At 39.4% G+C, this 21,085-nt stretch overlaps 1 protein-coding gene across 1 annotated transcript; it reads left to right on the forward strand.

Annotated features, from left to right (window-relative positions):
- The first annotated feature begins 1,257 nt into the window (after window positions 1-1,257).
- On the forward strand, window positions 1,258-20,787 carry slc17a7a (solute carrier family 17 member 7a). Its single transcript, XM_072369688.1, has 13 exons — window positions 1,258-1,403; window positions 10,934-11,186; window positions 11,589-11,707; window positions 12,015-12,129; window positions 12,210-12,297; window positions 12,528-12,614; window positions 12,845-12,987; window positions 13,164-13,313; window positions 15,735-15,867; window positions 16,618-16,728; window positions 17,896-18,023; window positions 18,125-18,194; window positions 18,278-20,787. Exons 1-13 carry the CDS (start codon window positions 1,342-1,344, stop codon window positions 18,571-18,573), a joined length of 1,755 nt encoding a protein of 584 aa, XP_072225789.1. The 5' UTR covers window positions 1,258-1,341; the 3' UTR covers window positions 18,574-20,787.
- The last annotated feature ends 298 nt before the right edge of the window (window positions 20,788-21,085 follow it).

Genomic DNA, 21,085 nt, shown 5'->3' on the forward strand with positions numbered 1-21,085 from the left:
TGTGTAACTACTTAAGTTGGTTTGAAACCTCTTTTAGGCAGCCATTTCATATACTTAATGATTAATATTTTAATTCTGAAATGTCAGATATGACATATGGAATGTAAAAGTTGGGGCATCTCAGATCAAATTTCCTGCAGTGAGTACAGAAGCATTTTAAAAGATTTATCTGGTTTCTAGATGACAATGTCATTGATTCATCTTTCTCTAACATTTGAGACTTAAAGAGTCTTTCCTGTTGTCTGTTGCCCAAAGCAACAGATGAATTCACCTGAATACCTGAAACAGATGAAGAGGTATAATTAAATCCTCCACTGTTTTTCTCCAGATCTAACTTTGCCATGTGCTACCTGAAGGTTTAACTTTTAAAAATATATTGGGTCTGTTTTAATGTTTGCAGTAAAGGTTTTCAACTGAAGACTCATCCATGAAGGTCGTATTTTTGTGTCACTTTACAAGTGGACACTGCAGAACCACTTCACACTTTAAGTCTTCCAAGATTTTTTTTTCTACATTCTACCAGACATCAATTTCAGCTCTATGTTTCCTGTTAACATTTAATCACACAAAAAAAAAATGCCAGAGTGCCACACATCTAAGTAGAGGTGCCTATGGCTTCTGATTGTTTAAACAATGAGACTGTGATTCTGACACTTTGAAATCGCATCTTCTGCTAGATCTTTTTGACTAACAAGTGCATTGAGGTGTCATGCTCCTCTGCCCTTTTCCCCCACTCTATATTTGTGCATAAGATGCTTTAAATGTTGAATGGAAAGTGTCATCTTTAATTCTATTCGTTTTTATTCATTCATCTTAAAGTATCAAAAGTATACACTGTTAGAACTTTTTTTTTTTAATTTTAAAGTCCTTTGTTATAGTTTTATTATATCTGGGAATTGATTAAACTCCTGCTGACAAATCTTTCTTGCCATATTGTGCTAAAATAGACCAAATCCTTAAGCCACAACAGTGGCAAAAAATGCACATCGGGGTTTTCTTTCTGTGGCTGTCAAAGCATTAACAGTAAGTCTTAGTAAGATCAACAATGATCATGGTTGCCTAATTGGAAGTAAATTTGGATTTTAATGTTTAAAATCCTGTGCTATTTATGCTATCACATAAACGCAAAAAAAAATCTTTCAAAAGAGACCAAAAGCAACATTAACCTACGCTCTGTACACCTGTCTGATGCTTATCTGAAACTGAAGTGTAGGTTGGTGTTGGTAGGGAGGGATGAGAACGAGAGACACAGAGAGAGAGAGAGGAGAACAGCGCGCGCTCAGGCAGGACAGGAGGGCGCGCGGGACATCAGCACACCGGCCGGGTCAAGGAGCTGCAAGGATGGAGATCCGACCAGACAGGTTTAAGGCGGCAGCAGGGAAGACTTTGGGAAAAATTAACAGGTGTGCATTTATTCTAAATTATCTTTAATCCTTATTTTTGACTTGTGCCGTTTCTCACGCGTTTTAAGGTGTGGAACAAAGCGATGCGTCCAACTGCGGGTTTCCATCTTCCTTCTCTCCTGCAGCCAGTAACTTTCAACTGGAGAAAAAAGTTTATGGACGCTAGCTGAAAGGGAATGCAACTGTTGGCTTAGGTCACAAAGATCTTGTTGGTAGTGACAAAAGTCCAGTTTTACGCGCCGTTCAGTGGCGTGTTAGGATTGACTAAAGTGGGTGAAAATGGGTCAAGAGGTGGAGGACAAATCTCTCGATTCTGGTTTATTCGCAGTGAACTGATGCTTCGATGCATAGTTTTCGCAATTTGCACGTTTGTTCTTGTGATATTTAGTTCAGGTCAAAGTGGTGTCTCTGACGCGTAGAAAGTCAGGTTACATAATGTTTCCGTGCGTTTTTGGCATGACCTGGTTGAATATGAGCGCTGGCCAGATGGAACCATTCTATTCCTCCAAATCCATCTATCTATCTAGCTATCTTAATTTCAACTTCTTTTCTTTTTTTGACTGATTAACAGTATACCTTCCTTCAAGTACGTAAGGACCATTTTATTGTCATTTTTAGATTTAATTCAATTACGACTTTCTCAAGGCACCATTTTTTTTTGCACATATCTTTGTCTGAGTGTTGGATCCTGGGGTATTGGCCCATGGAATGTACATATGATATTTAGTTTCTAGGATATTTAGAGTTGTTTAATATAATTTGCTGTTTTGATCATTATTGTGAAAATCTGACATGGCTGAAAGTTTGGGTTGTGGGCAGTTGGTTATTTTAAAAAAAAGCAGTTTCTAGAGACATTTGTAATGGATTAATTAATTAAAAGAACAACTGAAAAAATAAGCATTTGCTATTTGCAGCAGTAAATTGTAAAGGGGATGATGTAAGGAAAGACATACATCTGCTTAAACTCTACAGCCTTTTTTATGATACCCACGTTGACTCTTTGAGAGAGTTCATGAGGACGCAGGTCTTTATCTCATAATGTCAGTGAAAATTTTGAGAAAAGATCAAAATATATAACTATTTCCAAACACGAATCTGCCAAAGTGCTAGATATATGTAAATAAAATGCTTGTCAATGTAAAAGTTGCATCACAGATTGTTGTGCTGACAATATTTCCGTATAAAAAAGAGATTAAAGACACTGATAGACCCTCATGAAATAACTATTGCTTTAAGCTTCCGCTCTCTCAGGATTTGAGGTAGCAACCAAACGTATAAATCCCGTCCTGAAATAGCCTGTTTTTCAGTCCAGCTGTCGAGCCATGCAAATCCCTGAACTCTCTCCTCCCACTCACTCCATCCCAGCCATGTCACTTCCTCCAGCCGCTGTCTCCTCCTCCTCCATCCACTGAAGGACCAGCAAAGGCAACTTTCAGCTGACTGGGGTCTCCCAGATTAACAAACAAGCAGATCTCGGGCTTTTTCCCTCTTATGCACACGGTCACAGCTGATGCCGTGAGAGATATGACACGATGGACTGGATTGAGATCTGTTTCAGTGGGCGTTTTCCCAGCTTATCCAGTGACTTGTGGCATTACGCCACCACATTGTTAAGTACAAGCAAATGTTACCAAAAAATAAGAGAACATTGGAATCAAATTCATGTATAAAAAAAAAAAAAACGAAAGTTTTTTTTTTTTTAAATGCGCCTGCGGGTGTATAAAGGTGTGTATGTGCAGAGTTGTTGACTCTTGAAACACAGGGCGTCCCTTCACTCTGCAACAGGATGAGAGCAATCTCACAGCTGCACTGACAAAACCGTGATCCCCCCCGATGAAAGCAGCCAGGAGTTCATCTATTATTTAAACATTTTCTCCATCAGAATGCATCTCGCGTTTCTATATTAAACTCCACTAGGTAAGCATAAACGTCAGCAGTGTAAGGTCAAGTCTGTTCTAAATCTCTGCTTTTATGTGTCCAAATAAAAACACAATAATGATGCACTTCTTTATCTCTACCCCTCATGCCAGCTTTTCATGAAATATAATCATATAGAATCATCCTTGTCTCCTCATAAAAATGTTGGTAGTATGTAAAAGTAATTGTTAGTGTCGTGCATTCTCATAAAAATGCCCAACACTTTATTGCAAGACTTTTAAATTGATTTGCAGCTGTGTGCATCTTCGGGATTGCTTGGTTACATTGAGAGCTTATGTTTCACCACACATGAGTCAATACAGAATATAACAGTAATCCATATTTAATCCACCTTACTTGCAAGTGGAGTGCATTTTTCTGTTGCTCCCTTTCACTTTTCATTGTAGAAGTGGTCTGAATAAAATATTCAAACAGTGCTGAAATGTACTGCAGCTATAACTGGATTTTTCAGGCTCTGCTGTTGATGAAATTACAGCCTTGTATTCTTTCTTTTTTTTTTAGTCTTCACTTGTACTAATCTTATTCACTTTTGCATAATTCTCTTATACACAGTCTGCGACAGTTTAAGTTTAAAAAACATAAGCAGATGATGCATCTACCATGGCTGAGCAGTTTAAACAGCCACAGCCACCCATGCCTGGTTTTTGGCTGTAGTGCTGTTAGTATTCATGATATCAGTCCAGCTTCAGTTTATTAACACTGCTTTAGTTTTTAGGATTGAGTTTTAAACTCAGTGGTATTGACAGCAACAGTAAAACATTCTAATAAGTGTTAATATTTGATGTGATGGTCTCAACATGACTCATGCTCACACACTATTGTTGAATCCATACTCTGAATAACTGCAAATAGAAACAGTGTGTGTGTGAGAGAGAGAGTATATATGCAGTCAGCACTCACACAGTGATTGTTTTGTAAGTATTTAAATAATAAGTCTATGAAGGTCACACGTGTGGGCATTTAAACACTGTGTGTGTGTGTGTCCACAGGAGAGAGGAAGAAAAAGTGTGACAGGATGGGGAGGAGGGTGTCTCCCTGGGTGACACAGTCCCACCGAGACCCAATCTGTTCGCTTCAGAGAGAGTTACAAGCGGGAGACACCACTATCAAAATTACAAATAACACAATTTTCTATTTCTAAAATGAAAATCAATCCTCAAGCCACTTTTCAAACTGTTGAAATCAGAAGAAAGGCGTTAAAGATGTATCAATTCTGCACACAAATGTGGACAAATGGAGATCAGGGCGTTATATAACATTTTTTACCCCCCACACTGTCTCTCGCTCTGTCTATGTCATCCTCATATGAGAGGATTATGCAAAATACTCTGTGAAGTGGTGAATTTAATATACAGTCCAACGTGAATCACAGGTCACCAACCAGCGCATGAGAAAAGTCATTGTAGGTTTACAAATCAGAAAAAAGTTATCAACACTAACCCTCAACTTCACAGTAAATGTTTTAAACGATGGCAAATTATTTCAAGAGTTTAACATTTCACATTATAATGTTTATTTGGTTATCAAGAAAATGTACAATAATGACAATGGCTAACAGGATATAGTAAGTTGCTTTATTTTAGGTACAACAATCATAATTGAAACAAAGTATTAATCCAGAGTGTAAAGGCTAGTGATTTTTTGTCAGATTCTTATTCAGATAGGCTTAAATTTGGTGTGTCTGGTGAAAATCTGCTCAGTTGAGGTTTAGGGTTAGTAAAAAAACAACAAAAAAAACCTTGTTGATAAATGCTTTGAGGCTAAGGATGGATGGTAGGAGAAATTTGTAATGCCTGAGGATAAAGATGACCACGGTGTAGCAAGAATCTGAACACACTTGCACAAAGCTGCGACATTGTCAGCAGTACTTAAACTACAGATGTTAGAAAGATATTCTACAAAAGGTGCTTTTGATATTACGTCTGATTCAGTCTTGTTACATTTTTTCTCAGATGTTATGTCATACGTGCCAGCTTTGTGTAATAAGATACAACACAAATATTTGTGATGACTTCATAAAGGTTGATAACTCAAAATAGGGAAGAAAAAGAAAAAAAAGTGAAAGATTCTGTTGTCACAGGCCTCTTCCGCTCACCTTCCTGTCCATCCATCCCTTTTCGTATGGAGTCTACCCCAGCTGTCATTGGGTGAGAGGCAGGGTTACAACCTGGAGAAGTCCGCCCTCCTGTCCTCATGATGATTTAGATGAATAAGATATGACTGCTTAAAAGATAATCAAGCATCACTTTTAATTCTGTGGCCACAAGGAATTGTGGGATGGAACTATATCTTTTTTTTCTTTTTTTTCTTTTTTTTACAAAGAAAGAGCCAGTGTTTCCTATGCTGAAGGAGACAGTAAAGGAAATGCTGAAGTTCCTTTCCTCAGCATTTAGAAGATTCAAACAGCTGCTTCTTAAATACTTATTTCACGCAGTAAAGTTCCTATGCACTCAAGTTGATTAGACCGGACCCTAACCTTGTACTGAGCCTGTTCTTATTGTAATTATGATATTTCAGAGAGCCTGTGGTCATGGGGCTCCTGTCTGCTCATGCTGATTTGCTCATTAATTGTTGCCAGCTGAGGCCAGTCAGTTCTTCGCTACACTAAGGGAATATGTTCCATCAGAAGCTCAGTTGATGCAGCTTCCACTGAGTCGTTATTGTGAGCCTCAAATGAAGGTAAATGACCAGGCAGAACCGATTTTCTTCTTTTTTGTCCTGTCTCATGCCTCAGCCTGTACAGGAACCTTCCCATTGTTTCTTACAAGCACAGATACCAAATTAAATTTTGTGGTGGCAGGTACACATGATGCTACAATATTCGGTAGCAAGTTGATATTAAATAATAAATACAGGAACACCCTTACCTGGGCTATTTCGGGGCACTTAAAAACATACACACAGGCACAGAGCGGGATGAAATTGCCCTTTAGAGGGAGGCATCCCTAATTAGCAATCATTTTTGCTGTGGGCTAGCCTCGTTAGCTGGTAGCATATGTTTGGTGTTAAGATGCAATCTGTCTTGTTCTTTAATAAGGATCCTCCTGCAGCCTTCACTAATTCTGAAGAAAAAGTCAGAGGTCCACTCAGGGGGTGAGTCAGCACATTTGTTTAGCACACACAGGACAGAAGCGTGAGAGCAGCCAACTGGTTCAACTGAAAATGTGCACACATCTTACTTCAATATGTTGTTTAGAGTCTCTCTTGTATTTTAATGCACTGTGGCACACATACTAAAGCATCTCTAGTGGCCAGTGCACCTTCTGTCCAATACATACCCACCACCTGTGTGTGCTGTAGATGCTGTGATTATGAACAAAGGCATATAATTGTCATTTTGCCATCCCCTCTAAATCAGTCGAGTAAAACCTGAACGTTTTATTGAACATGTTATGCTTAACCTGAAGCATAAATCAGATTTTAAAAGCTTTCTCATTTACAAAAGGGCTAAAAAGTAAATCACAGCTCCCGCATGACCTCAAAAGTGTGTTGTGACGAAGGGAGAAACATGGCGAACCATGCACGGTGTTAGTCTGTCCCTCCATATTCATTTCCGGAAGTAAATCATTTTTGTAATCCTAATCTGAATTCTGTGACAGATTAAGAGAGGGACAGAGAGGCTGCAGCCTCACTAATCTCCTACAGATTCAAAAAAACGTTGCTTTACAAAGTATTGCTTTTCTGCTGTACGTTGTGTTGTATTTGACAAGTAGAATCATGGATTCACCTTTAATTTAACACTATACTTGCACATCTTTTTTCTTTCATTTTCTACGTATTAACTGATTGCATGGCTGGGCAATAAGATTGCCTAGTCTGCTGTGTGGAAATGGGGGGAGGGAGTGCAATCCACAAGCACAACGAAAAAAATATAAAAACAGCACAGATGAAACAGACTGTGTGTGCAGAGAACCAGACACACAAGCCAACAGATAGATAGATAGTGACAGATTATGGTGTAAAAGCTGGAGTGAATTATTTATCTGACTAAAAAACACATCAATAATTAACCAGAGCCAGAGTCTGACTCGTCTTGTGTTAGCATTTGTGAATAAGTTATCTTGGCATCTCAGAAGGCTGAGAAAGTCTAATTGTGGAAACCTACTAAAGCCCACTTTTGAAAAATCCTTTTAAAAACAATTCTCAACACCTCAGTCATTTGGTTGTGGTGATTGTGCTTGTTTCTACGAATGATTCTCCACTCACTGACTGACTGCATCAGTCAAGTACAGGGTGGATGACTGACATACACTACTCACAAAATGTTAAGGATATTTGGCTTTCGGGTGAAAGTTCCCAAATGATGCGACCTTGATGAACTGGAGCAACCATGAAGATTAAATTAGGCCTGTTGTTCATGCAGGGGCACAATTACTGGATTCATGATGTAATTCAAGTAGTATGGGCTTGTCACTGTACAAAGTATAGGGCAGTTCTGTACTGACTAGACACAACTGCCCACACTGTAACACCAGCACCAAAGGCTCGTCTGGGGACAACAGTGGCTGATGCATGCGCTGTCCTTGACGTCTCCAACATCGTTGGCGGCCATCATTTCTGCTCAACGTGAATCGACTTTCATCAGAGAACAGCACTGAGTCCCACTGGTCCCTTGTCCAGCGTAAAAGCTCACTGGCCCATGCCAGATGATAATACCTGTGCCTGGTGGTGTGGTCAGGTACCCTTGCAGGTCATCTAGCATGCAGACCACGCTGATGTAAATGATTTTGAATGGTCTGACGTGTCACTTGGGTGCCTCTCACCTCCCTTAAATGTGCCTGAAGTTGAGTGGTATTCATTATGAATGAAGCGGTCATCAGTGTGGGATGTGGCCAAAGGAGGTCTACTTCTATGCCTTTCTGTGACTCTTCCAGTCTCGCTGTAACAACCTGCTGATGACACTCTGTGACACTCTTGCTCAGTGGCTGCATCCGTCTGAGAACATCCTGTTTGAAGCCTCGCAAAGGCGTGGTACTGTTGTTCAATTGTTAGGTGTCGCCTTGGTCTCATGATGTCAAAATTTGAACAGCATGATAAGGACTGTTTATTAAATATCAATTCCAATTGAACCAGGAAATGTATTGGTCAAATCCCTGTTGTGAATTTTTCCATTAAGCAAAAAGTACTGAAACAGTTGGACATGTGCATTCAAAAGTTTACAGAAGGTCACATTAAGTTCACCTGTGAAGATTCTAATGCATTTTAGGTTGATCCTGAAATTTCACCCAAAAGCCGAATATCCCTAACCTTTTGTGAGTAGTGTATGAGTGTTCGTTGCTGTGAACTGAAACATAATAAAAAAACATACTCTTACGTTAAGATAGAAATTCAGTGGAAACATTGGCACTGTGTCCACTGTTTAACATTAATCTGCAGCTTGCAAGCACTGAAGCCTGCTGGCTGCATGTGTGTCTGTTAGTGGGGGAGTGCTGGTGAGCGTTTGGAGGTTTTCATACACAGATGGCCACTCTTCTTACTTCTCTGTTTGACTCCTGTTGGAAAAGAAGTGACTCTGGGACATGGCATTTGATAAGACTGGTCACATACATATAGATCACTGGCCAAAAAATAACAGAATTTTTTTTTATGCCTTTTAAGTACATTAAGAAAAATTAGTTTGTCTAAAAGACATTTCACACAATAAAATATTTTGAGGTATAACCCCTTAAATATTAATGGCAAACAGTTCAGTAAATTGCTGAAGCTTTTCCACAGAACTACCATTTCATACAATTAACATCAGTCAAATTATATCAAAGAAAGTGTTTTGAGTAGAGTAGTTCCACGAAGTAAACATTTTCTACATTCATTTTCTCAAGATAATCCATTACATAAATGGTAAGGTTAGGTCAGTGAGCATTGAACAACCCACATGTTCGGACTGATGCTTTTTTTAAACATCTCAGTGATGTCATCAAAATAAAAAAAATCACTCTAAATGCACAATATGAACACTCAAGCTTGGCCGTTCTGGACTAGAATGTATACAGTTTGATATCAGTCTACAGAGAAGTTTAACAGCAGCATTGTGTCAAGTGCATCTTTGAAGGAGCAGATACTCAGGAAATTTTCTGTTACAGCTCTTCAGATTGTGATGGCTGCTTCAACATGCTGGGAATAGCTGAGTCAGACCCGACTCCACATATGGTCTGCGTATGTCTGCGTGTGAGACACCCAAGAAAAACTGTGAATGGAAATAAAACCAAGAGTTGGTTGTAAAGGATTTTGTCATTTCTGGGATTTATAGCTTGCATATTGTAATTGAAATATGTTTAGTTAGATTGCAAACATATTGTCAAGAATTGCTTGATTACATTTTAATTACATCTTTGGAAAAATGCCAGTTTGAGATGTACAATTGGATCAGTTTGTCATCTGTGTCGGCTAATGAAGGCTTTTATGTGAAATATTCACATCAGCCAAACATCAACACTGACACAGAGATAAGGTCATATTTGACCTTGTTGTGGCTAATTTGAGGATTGTCAGTGGGAGAGGATCAACTAAGCTTGTTAAAGCAGGATGAAGTCTACAGCTTTAAAATTAAATAAAGATGAATGCTGCATATTTTAAAGGTAAATTTAATTTTGATGTTTTAAGATTGCCTTTGTAAATTTGGACTATCTCTCTTGCTTACAAGACCAAGGTCTTGTACGTGGCCTTCACATTAGAATATTTGCAACCAAAACTTACGCCAAAAAACTGCATCCTACAAAGTGTAGAATACACGCTTTAAACTTTAATACTCAAAACTATTCTGATTAGATTGTATTTTTCAGATTTCTTTCTATAATGCACATTTAATCATGAGCTACTGGACATTTCAAAGGTATTCAACCAATCCTGAGAAGATGTCATGGCTTCAAAATATCTATGGTAGCTCTATGTGGTGTCAGCAAAATGTACAGTACATGAAAAATTGGTATTATTATTTGGGATTTGTTCAAGGATGATGAGACTGAGCATTTTGTGTCCAAACACATTTTAAACTTTTACAGCTTAAGAAAAGGTTTTCTTTCAAGCACATAAAAAACATTAAAGGTTTTTTTTTTTACTTTTCTAAATCCCATTAATTCTCTCTTTAAAGCAGGAATGCTCCCCAAAGATCCCTCAAGGGCTTCTTCAACCAACAGAGGACTGATCTGATCTCGTTCACAAATTAACTGTAGGGCATGTTGACCAAATAATGCAGGACTAGGTGCTAAAATACAGAATTCCACAAATCAGACAATCAAGTCCAGACAGGAAGCACAGTGAGATGGTTTCTGTCTGGATCTAAATACATCAAAAACCCCAAAATAGGCTGTGTTAAAAATCAGTGTTGGATTTTGGATGGTGGGAAGAAGCCAGAGTATCCAGAGAGAACCCACACATACACAGGGAGAACATGCAAACTCCACACAGAAAGGCTCCAGCCATGATTTGAACCAGGAACCCTCTTGCTGTGAGGTGACAGTGCTAACCACCACACCACCGTGAAGCCCCATCTTTTTATAGGCTTCCACCAAAATCTAAGACATATTTGAAGATATTTGGAGGACTGGCTCATGGTTCTCCTTTGCTGTGTACTTCCTGTCACTATCTGCTCTCAGGCTGATTGAGAAACGTCAGCCAAATGGAGAAACCATTGAGTTATCAGCAGAGGGCCGTCCTGAGCTGGTGGAGGAGAAGGAGATGCCAGTGGTGGACTGTACCTGCTTTGGTATGCCCAGGCGGTACATCATGGCCATCCTGTCTGGCCTGGGATTCTGCATCTCTTTTGGTATACGGTGTAACCTGGGTGTGGCCATTGTAAGCATGGTCAATGACCATACTGTCTACAGAGGCAATAAAGAAGTGCTTGTGGTAAGTAGAAGAAAAGAGATCAAAGTTTCTGTACATGTCTCTTTTGTATAAGTCTATCTTAGACAAGCCTCTGCATGACACCAATATCTACCCATACATAGTAATTAATTGAACAACAGTTTAATTTTAGTAGAGAAATGCACCTATATAATAGTGCCGAGCTATCTTGCTCCTTGCTCCTGTCAATCATTTTGCAATCTTTGTTTTGGAGTACATCAATTAAATTTAGACAACACAATGTTTGATGGAAACTGTGAGTACACCAAAAAGCACAAACATTTTAAGGGATGGGGAACAGAAAAATCAAAGTGCATTTATTCTTGATGGACACTTTTGAGTGACTCTTTTTAAAAAGATATTTTATTGTGAACTAACTGAGTCACAAATCTCTCGTCTTTCCAGGCTGCACAGTTCACCTGGGACCCAGAGACTGTGGGGATGATCCATGGCTCCTTCTTCTGGGGCTACATAGTCACACAGATCCCGGGTGGCTTTATATGTCAAAAATTTGCAGCTAATAGGTTATTATCCTCACTTTTGCAGTTTCTTCTCCAGAGTGGCAGATCTGTTATATGGGTTATTATCAACACAATTATGCATTTTGTTATTTATTACAATACATTTTTTTGCAATAATCAATATGACATGTGTAAGCTGAAGACAAGTAAATCATAATGGCATTAAAGATAAAAGAAACCCTTTAACAAAATTCTGCCATGATCCTCTCTCAGTGGATTATTTGTATTTTCTTTTTATTTGTCCTGTTAAGCTTTTGTTCCCATTGACTTTTCAATCTGAGGCAGTTTATATGTCTTCTGTGTGTTTAAGAGTGTTTGGCTTTGCCATAGTGGCCACATCCACCCTCAACATGCTGATTCCATCTGCAGCTCGCTGCCATTACAGCTGCGTCATACTTGTCAGGATATGCCAAGGCCTTGTTGAGGTACAGAATGTGTCTGCGCACACATCTTCTCACTGGACTTCATTCATGAACGTTGTTCCTGACTGTATTTTGTCCTTTAGGGTGTATCATACCCAGCCTGCCACGGGATCTGGGCCAAGTGGGCGCCTCCTCTTGAGAGAAGTCGATTAGCCACAACAGCCTTTTGTGGTAAAACACCTTGCTGATATTCAATGTCTACAGTATCTGCAGATCACTAGTGAAGCTGGGTTTGAACATGAGTTCATGAGGGTAAAGTAGCCAAAAGTTTATCTTAAGTTTAAGAGGGCATATAGACTTTCAATAATAATTGCATTGCACTTGAAGTGCAAATATTCTGCAATTATTTAGCTAGAAAAATTCATTATTTGTTGCTTTTCTTTGTGTTTTACATTTTTCAGGATCCTATGCAGGGGCAGTGGTGGCTATGCCCCTAGCTGGGATACTGGTGCAATACACTGGGTGGTCTTCTGTATTCTATGTCTATGGTTAGTACCCTTAGCCTCCCAACATATCTTTGATTACTGCATGATTACGGCTCTTCTGCCTGGTAATAATCAGTACAGTAACAGAAAACAGTTATAAGAATCTCAAGATATATTTATTATTATTATTTTATAAGACTATTTATTTTATCTCCCCTCCTTTTTTCTTAGTTTTATTTATAACTCATTTGTCTCTGTCTGTCCTCCTGTGTTTCTCTCTTTTGCCCTCCCAGGCAGCTTCGGGATATTTTGGTATTTGTTCTGGATTCTGGTGTCATATGAGAGCCCCGCAGCCCATCCCACAATCACGCCAGAGGAGAGGAAATACATCGAAGATGCAATCGGAGAGTCAGCATCATTTCTCAATCCCCTTCATGTATGACATCATATGTTGTTCAGTCAAGATTTATAAGAAACAAAATCTACTAGTTAATCGAGATGAGATGAATGATATGAGTGTGATTATAAGCACACACTCTAAGCTGACTCCCAAGTTTCTGATCAGTCTTACTGGAGTCAGTGGATGCCTAACTTTTTTTTATTTGGTGGCAGAAATTTAAAACCCCATGGAGACACTTCTTCACCTCCATGCCAGTATACGCCATCATTGTGGCCAACTTCTGCAGGAGCTGGACCTTCTATCTGCTGCTCATCAGCCAGCCTGCTTACTTTGAAGAAGTCTTTGGCTTTGAGATAAGCAAGGTGAGTTAAAAATGATTATATTTGAAAAGATAAAACACATCCCTCTGCTATGGAGAAATGGTAGTGCCTGCATCAGTTAAAACAACATTTTGCATAATTCTTTCATAATTCACAAGTTTTTAACCACTTTTACTCACTTTTTTCCCTCACTTATAAAGCCTTACAACCTTTTCTTGCATGTTTGCTTGTATTAATTCCTGCAACGTTTAATTTACCCCGTAGTATATCCCTCTTTTTCCTGTGGTCGCAACAGGCTAGAGCCTATTCTAGATTACACTGGGTGAGAAACGGGGCTGACAATCATGCATGTTCACACCTATTGTCAAATTAGAATAGTTACAATTAATTTATTAACCTAGTATGCACATTTGTGGATTGTTGGAGGAATCCAGAGCATGCAGAGGAAAACCACACAGACAAAAGGCAAAAACAGACAGAAGAACGCTGATCAGCAGACTCAAACCCAGAGCCTTGTTGCAGTGAGAGAGGGGGGGTAGTCAATTTAGCACTGTGCATTTTACAGCTCAGCCTCACTGAAAAATGGGAAATAGTTACAAATTAATTTTTTATCCCACCAAGCAAAACTTTCAAACACGTTCAAGGTCTCTCCTGCATTGTACTATCCGCTCCCTTTTTTTCTGTCTATCCAAAGTTTTTTTCTATATCAATTTTAGTCTGTTTTCCACTGAGATAATGATGATGTTGCACAAAAGGAGATCAGTTCTGTGAGTCTCACAGTCATCGTATGAGAGTCTGCAGCACTGTTGTTCTCAAAGTTTGTTCCATGAGCTGGAATAGAGTACTTTGCCCCTCGGTTTGCTGATTTCGTCTAAATAAAAATAAAAATAATATCAGAATAAAAAAGCCCAAATGGTGTATATGGAGTTGGGACTCAAGAGCTTACACTTTTACCCGCAACTTCTGTTCACATCATACACTCTTGATGGATTATAGCAGCTATTGTGGGTGTGTTGGGCTGATGGAAGTCAGTGAGAAGATTTTTTTTTTTACATGTCCTCCAATCTATTTTTGATGCAGCAGAGCAATCCCAAACCATTTCCACATTTTGCACCACCATGTTTCAAAGTAGGTATGAGATTCTTCTCCTGCAGAGTAGTCAGTTGTCAAATATGTCTGCTGTTTCTGTCCTTAAAAAGTCTGTCTTTCCACGGTACATTTTAGAAGACCTGTTTTTGTTTACTGGCAAGCTTTAGTTCCATTGTGATCAATCTTTCAGACACTAAATGCTTTTCTCTAGCACACCTCCAAGTCAAGTTGGTGCAATTTCTTTTTCACTGTAGATGAAGTACTTTGACAGTAAAATTAGAATTTATTCAGGGAGCTTCAGGCAGCAGGATTGCCCAAATACACAGATTTTTTCCACATGCATATTTTCCAAAAATCTGAGGCAATGAGTGCAAACGTACACGTCACAAAAGCTGCAATTATTAGAGCTTGAGCGATACACACAATTTTTTCCATACTTCAATATTCAGCACAGTAACCCTTTCCATTGAGAATATTTTAAAAGACTGAGTGGGAATTGATCTGATCAGAATGCCGTACATATATATATGTGTGTGTGTGTGTGTGTGTGTGTGTGTGTGTGTGTGTGTGTGTGTGTGTGTGTGTGTGTGTGTGTGTGTGTGTGTGTGTGTGTGTGTGGTCATATGAGAACTCAGCACCTTCAGAAATATATATGCTTAGTCTATAGTGCAAAAGCATTGTAATGCAAAAGTCACCATAGAAATTTCCTAATTAATTCATAACGTATAAAGGATTATATCACAATAATGATTACTTGATAATGTAATTTCCAGTATCAGTACCCACTGATGCATAATGGCTCCTAAATGGACTAAGTGGATTATTTGGATTTACCTTTTTACTTCCTTCCTTTTCATTGATTAGTTAATCGGGGGAATGGATAGTTTTTGTGAGATAAAGTATTTGTATTGATATTTTAGAGGTGATGGGCACATTTCCATTACCATGGTGGATTTCATTAATACAATACAGCAAATGTAAATAAAAGCAGGGGTCGTTCAGCAAAATAGAGAAGCCTTTGGAGTTGTCCTTCTGCTATTTTGGAGTAGTTATTGCAAATTATATGACTTTGGTTGACGTTTAAATAATTGTCTGCTACAGCATTAGATTTCCTCTTTGGTGTCTACCATAACGAACGAAGGCAGTCTAAACTAATGTAGTTCTGTCTATGTTTTTATTTAGTGGAGAGAAGAGAGAGAAAGGACCTTATATTTCCTAGAAACAAGTCTCTCCTAAAAAGAGTCCGAGGGACTGCATGACATTATCTTGGTTCAATTCAAGTCAACATTTGAACGTTAAACGTAACCATGATTCGACTCGTCGTGCTATTTTCAGCCCTCTCATACATGACATCTCCCTCCTCTTGTTGCTCAGGTGGGCATGGTATCAGCTTTGCCCCATCTGGTGATGACAATCATTGTGCCTATTGGAGGCCAGCTGGCTGACTACCTGAGAACCCACAACCTGATGTCCACCACCAACGTCAGAAAGCTCATGAACTGTGGAGGTGAGACTGTCAAACATGAGAGGAGGACACTGAGGAGCAAAGAAAATGAAGAGACGATGACACACAAATAAAAAACCCAACCAAACTAATGTTTGGGTTTGTTGAGTGATGTGATATGTGTGTGTTTGAGAGGAAGAGATGGGATATTTAGACTTGTCTGTTAATTCTGAAACAGTAACTATTGGCTATGCTAATAAAAAATTAATTCACTTTGGGCTTAGAGACAGCATCTCTGAGAGTTAGGTATGCATTTTTAAAAAAGATCTTCTACTTCTTAAGATGAACATTTGTCACAACATCTGTGTGTGAGTAAAGTAACATTTTACAGAAGCACACATTTACTCCAAACGTTCTTCTTTTTGTGTAGAAATTAAGATGATTACCATAATCGACTTCTGTGTGCAATGATGTTCATATTAAAAGAAAAAGAGCAACACTGACAAAAATCATCTGTAATGATGGTTAGAAATCCCCTAAACTACAAGTTCTAATCGCATTTCAACACTGTGTGTGTTGTCTTTACCCTCCATCTTCCTCCAGAAGAAGTGCAGCAGCTGGCAGTATTAGAATCATATTAATATTTTAGCATACCTTAAAGGTCAAAAAACACAAGTGCCATTTCTAACATATTCAAAATGCACTACTTGATAATCAAAAGCCAGTGATTGTTTGATGAGTCTTAGGTTGGGCCTCTTTTTTTCTTTCATTTCTCACCTCTTGTGTTTACGTGGATTTGTTTCCATGTTTTAGGTTTTGGAATGGAGGCCACCCTCCTGCTGGTGGTGGGATATTCTCACACGAAAGGTATTGCCATTTCTTTCTTGGTCCTCGCTGTGGGGTTCAGCGGATTTGCTATCTCAGGTGAGTGACATTCTAAACCAGTAAATCCTGAGTCAGTCTGATTTGGCGTGTCACCTTTCAACAACATAAAGATGAGAGTACATTTAGATTTTGCAATCAACAATTTCTGTTATAAACACTGACTGTAAATAAAAGATGGAGGCAGATACCCCGATGTCACTCATTGGTTTTTGGACTGTTGTTTTGAAGCATTGAGGTCGCCATCTTAAAGTTTTTGAGCCACTGTTGATGTTGAAAAAAATTAATCTGACTTCACAACAGGCTTCCCACTGGGTAGCAGCCACACGCTTAATTAAGAATTCCTCTAAGCCTAAAGGACTTTAAACCTTTATAAACCCGATTAACAATTTGATAATTGCGAGCGTCCCTGGACAAGTGAAAGAGCGGGTCGCCTCCAGAAGCAAGTCAGTATTCTTGGGCAACATATTACAGTCCAAATTTACCCCAGTGTATCCTCAGTGTGTCAGTGCTGCCCTGCAGGCATACTGCAATTTCTAATGCTCCCATTTCTAAAGAATGCATTAAATGTGTTAAAAACAAGCATGATGTATCTGAGTAACTACAGAGAATGGTCACTCACTTCATTTTCGTTTAACCATAAATTTGCATTTACCTCAATGAACACCGTATATCACATGTTAGAAAATCTGCTCTGTGCAGTAAATGAAAACCTGAAATTTTGAGCTGAAATCTTTTTCTTTACAGCTTAGTTTTGATATAGGTTAGCTGTAGAGTGCTGTTGACACTGTGCCGAAAGTAAGAAGTTCCACAATCATTTTAAGGAATGCACACCAGAATGCTGGTAGCTTGTTATGAAGAGTGTACAACTTCAGCAGAAAGTGAAGGAAGTGTATGTCTGATGTCCGGCGGTGTTGAGCAGAGCGCTCAATTCTGCTGAGTCTCTGAACACACTCCAGAAGTCTGTGTGAAGGTTGGGAGATGCTGTTCATACATATTTTATGTCTCAGTGTGGTATCGGTCTTCTCAAAGTCTTGGCAAGTGAGCAAACAAGTGTTAATACACATCAATAAATATCTCTCACCCATATATCTCACATACAGTGCATCAGTCTTTCTTATTGATTTTTCTGAACTATGTTGTTGGGGGAAGGATCTGCTTCGGTGAAAAAAAGTTCATGTTGTGCTCTGTTTGTTTCATGTCCATCAGGGTTTAATGTCAATCACCTGGATATCGCCCCTCGATATGCCAGCATACTGATGGGCATTTCAAATGGAGTGGGAACATTATCAGGGATGGTGTGTCCTCTCATAGTGGGAGCCATGACCAAGCACAAGGTGATTTGTTTTGCTTGTACAACTTAAATTCTCAATATAAAAGTCATAACTGAATTATTTAGTGGACGATGACACTAAGGTGGATTTTTGAATGATTCCAGACACGTGAGGAGTGGCAGTACGTCTTCCTCATAGCTTCCGTTGTTCATTATGGAGGAGTGATTTTCTATGGTAGGACTCTGATGCTACAGTTCTCAGTGAGGAATCTCTCCAAGTTTCTGTCAAGTGCTGATTATATCTCTTTTTTCACCTAGGACTCTTTGCATCAGGAGAAAAACAGCCGTGGGCAGACATAGAGGACACAAGTGAGGAGAAGTGTGGTATAATCGATGAGGATGAACTGGCCAATGAGACAGAAGAGCTGTACCGCGGAGGCGGGCAGTACGGGGCCATGGGCCAGCCAGTGGTCGGTTCAAACGGAGGAGGCACAGGAGGTGGAGGAGCAGGGGCGGGATGGGTGACAGACTGGGAGAAGTCTGAAGAGTATGTGCAGCCTCCTGGACACAACTCGTATATGTATGGGGGAGTAAAGGAGAAAGAACTGACATAGAAGACCGATGTGATACAAGTGTAAAAACATGATAAAGAGGAGAATTGTTTTTGGGAAAGGGATTGTGAGAGTCACTGCTGAACTGAGAGGACCTGCTGTGTGCTTTTGCACTTTATTTGCAACTGCACATATCAAGAGTATGCATCCAATTTGTTCCATTGTGAGTGTATCCGTGATTGTGCGTGTGTGTGTGTGTGTGCGCGGGTGTGTGTGTGTGTAGGCATGCAGGTGTCAGAGTGGTTGGTGTATATGGACACAAACAGTTTTCAGTCACAAAATCTGAACTTTCTTCCTGCTCCTAAGTTTGAAGTTAATGCTCAGGAGGTCTGGTTCCACAACATCACTGAGAAGTGTGTATGAGTGTGTTTGTGTATGGTGGGCTTTTACCTGCACAGCAACTTGCCCAAGCCACTGGCATTGTGTCGTTTTAGAATTATTTTTTATGTGTGAGCCAAGCATTTGTTCTATTTTCTTTGCTGGGAAAGCACCTTTAGAGCCTCAGCAACACATTAGAGCTTAAAACAATGTCCAAATCACTGATGTCATCGCTCGCAGTGCTTTCACATCAAACTGAAATCATGTTGATCCTATAATAAATTATAAAGGGTGTATACGTTTTTTAGCAATCTACACTGAATACTTTCAGTTGGTCCATTTTAGAGGGAAAGGGTGCTTTGATGTTGTATCAGTCTGTGTGTAAAGCTGTAAAAACTTGTTTCAGTAACCCCTTCATGTGTGTGTACAAAGGTGTGTGTTTGACTTTGCTTATAAAGCTGCTTGTGGTGTCTAGCTGAGTCTCACCTGGGTCTGACCTATCTAGGTCAAGTCCAGCCTGGCTTATGGGCCACAATGCATACATCATGAGTAATCATCTGATACATTTGAGCTTCCATTTGGTGTGCCTGCGCCCATCAGATAGGTGGCCCAGAATGACAAGTGGAGTGTGATAGTTGCTTTACTGTTGCACTGCTTAACCAGAACGGTTAGTTAGATAGTTATATCATTCCCCGACCTCACTGCACGAGCCACCTCTGTCCATGCCTTTCTCTTTACCTCTGCAGCTGCCTCCCTTCTGTCTTCTCCTTTTTTGTCTTTAACCTCTATTGCGGCTGTTTCACCATCCTTATCGCCTAAATGATGGTCCTGTTTGTGTTCATAGGTCAAAGCCTTTCAGACTGTCTAAGTGTGTGACAGCAAATATGTTGTGGTGATGGGTGCAGGTGCTGAAACACTGTGCAGTGAGTGTGTTTTAATGAGCACAGTGGTGCAGCTCCCTGCCAGAATGCTCTTTCTTTTAGTAACAGCACACAACAATACACAGAGAGTTCATTTCATGTAAGCACAGTCAGGTTCACCTGTGCAGAGGGAATGGTGACACACTATTTGATAGAATTAACAGGACTTTATAATCAAACACCACCAGAGAATGTGCTGCGTTTGGCCAATCACACAGCACCTCTCACGTTCTTTTAAAGCAGAATCTTCTCTGTCTTGATGCAGTAACAGCTGGGTAATGGAGTGCTTTTCCAAGAGAGGAACTGTCATGTTGTGAGACCTACAGAATGCAGATCTTTTTGCTCGTGGATACATAGTAGATAGTCATGAAACTACACAAGCATGCACCTACACCTACACATAAGCAACTCCTACACTCAGCTTGAATTTGCCAGCCATTTGTGAGAAAACGAATGTTAAAAAGGATGTATTTAATTCAAATGAGGGTATAATGATAAAAGATGTCGGTAGCCTCTGTTGAGAAACTGTTTTAAAAATTGAGACAGGCAAAGTATTATTTTGTTTTGAGTGTAATGTCTTCAAGACATAAATGATTATTTCTATGAACCATTTAATTTCTAAGTGTTGTATCAGTGTATCTTTCATAAAGTTTCTTCTTTGTCTCAGTTTATGGCTGTTCCAATGTTGTCCCTGCCCCTCTTGATGAAATGTGTGCTTATCTGGTGGGGATCGGTGTAAAGAGAAAAACAAAAGAGGAGATGATCCTATTCAAACATGCAAAAATGTGAAAAAGACTTTATGTACAAAAAAATGCAAATGTGAGATGACCTTGTGTAAAATAAAGATTTAAGCAGTTTAAGACGATGTCGGTGTTTCTGCACAATTATCAGGATTTATCGCTAACACTGTAGGTCTGTTATATTATGACGCATTAAATGGGTGTTGAATGTTTTACATGAAGAGCACATTGTCTCTTTCTCTCTTTTTTCTCTCCCGGGACAGATGGATGCAGGATTATCTCTGTGATTTTAGCCAAAGATTAGATAGGAGAGCAGATGCACTCTGTGGGAGCGTGAGGCAGAAACGCGGACGTCACGAGCATGGCAAGTGAGAAAGATGAAGCATAGGGTGGGGCAGGATGCCTGTCGTGTCTAAAGCAATACAGGTTCCTTAAAAAATACTGCATAATCTTTCGGTCTGTAGTGGAACTTCGTACATGTATAGGTTCGCAAAATCTTCCCGTTTTAGTTGTTCGCCAATGTCATGATTTTCTGTT

The sequence above is a fragment of the Leuresthes tenuis genome, unplaced genomic scaffold (genome assembly GCF_036924035.1).
Source record: "Leuresthes tenuis unplaced genomic scaffold, fLeuTen1.0.hap1 SCAF_17, whole genome shotgun sequence".
Classification (NCBI taxonomy): domain Eukaryota; kingdom Metazoa; phylum Chordata; class Actinopteri; order Atheriniformes; family Atherinopsidae; genus Leuresthes; species Leuresthes tenuis.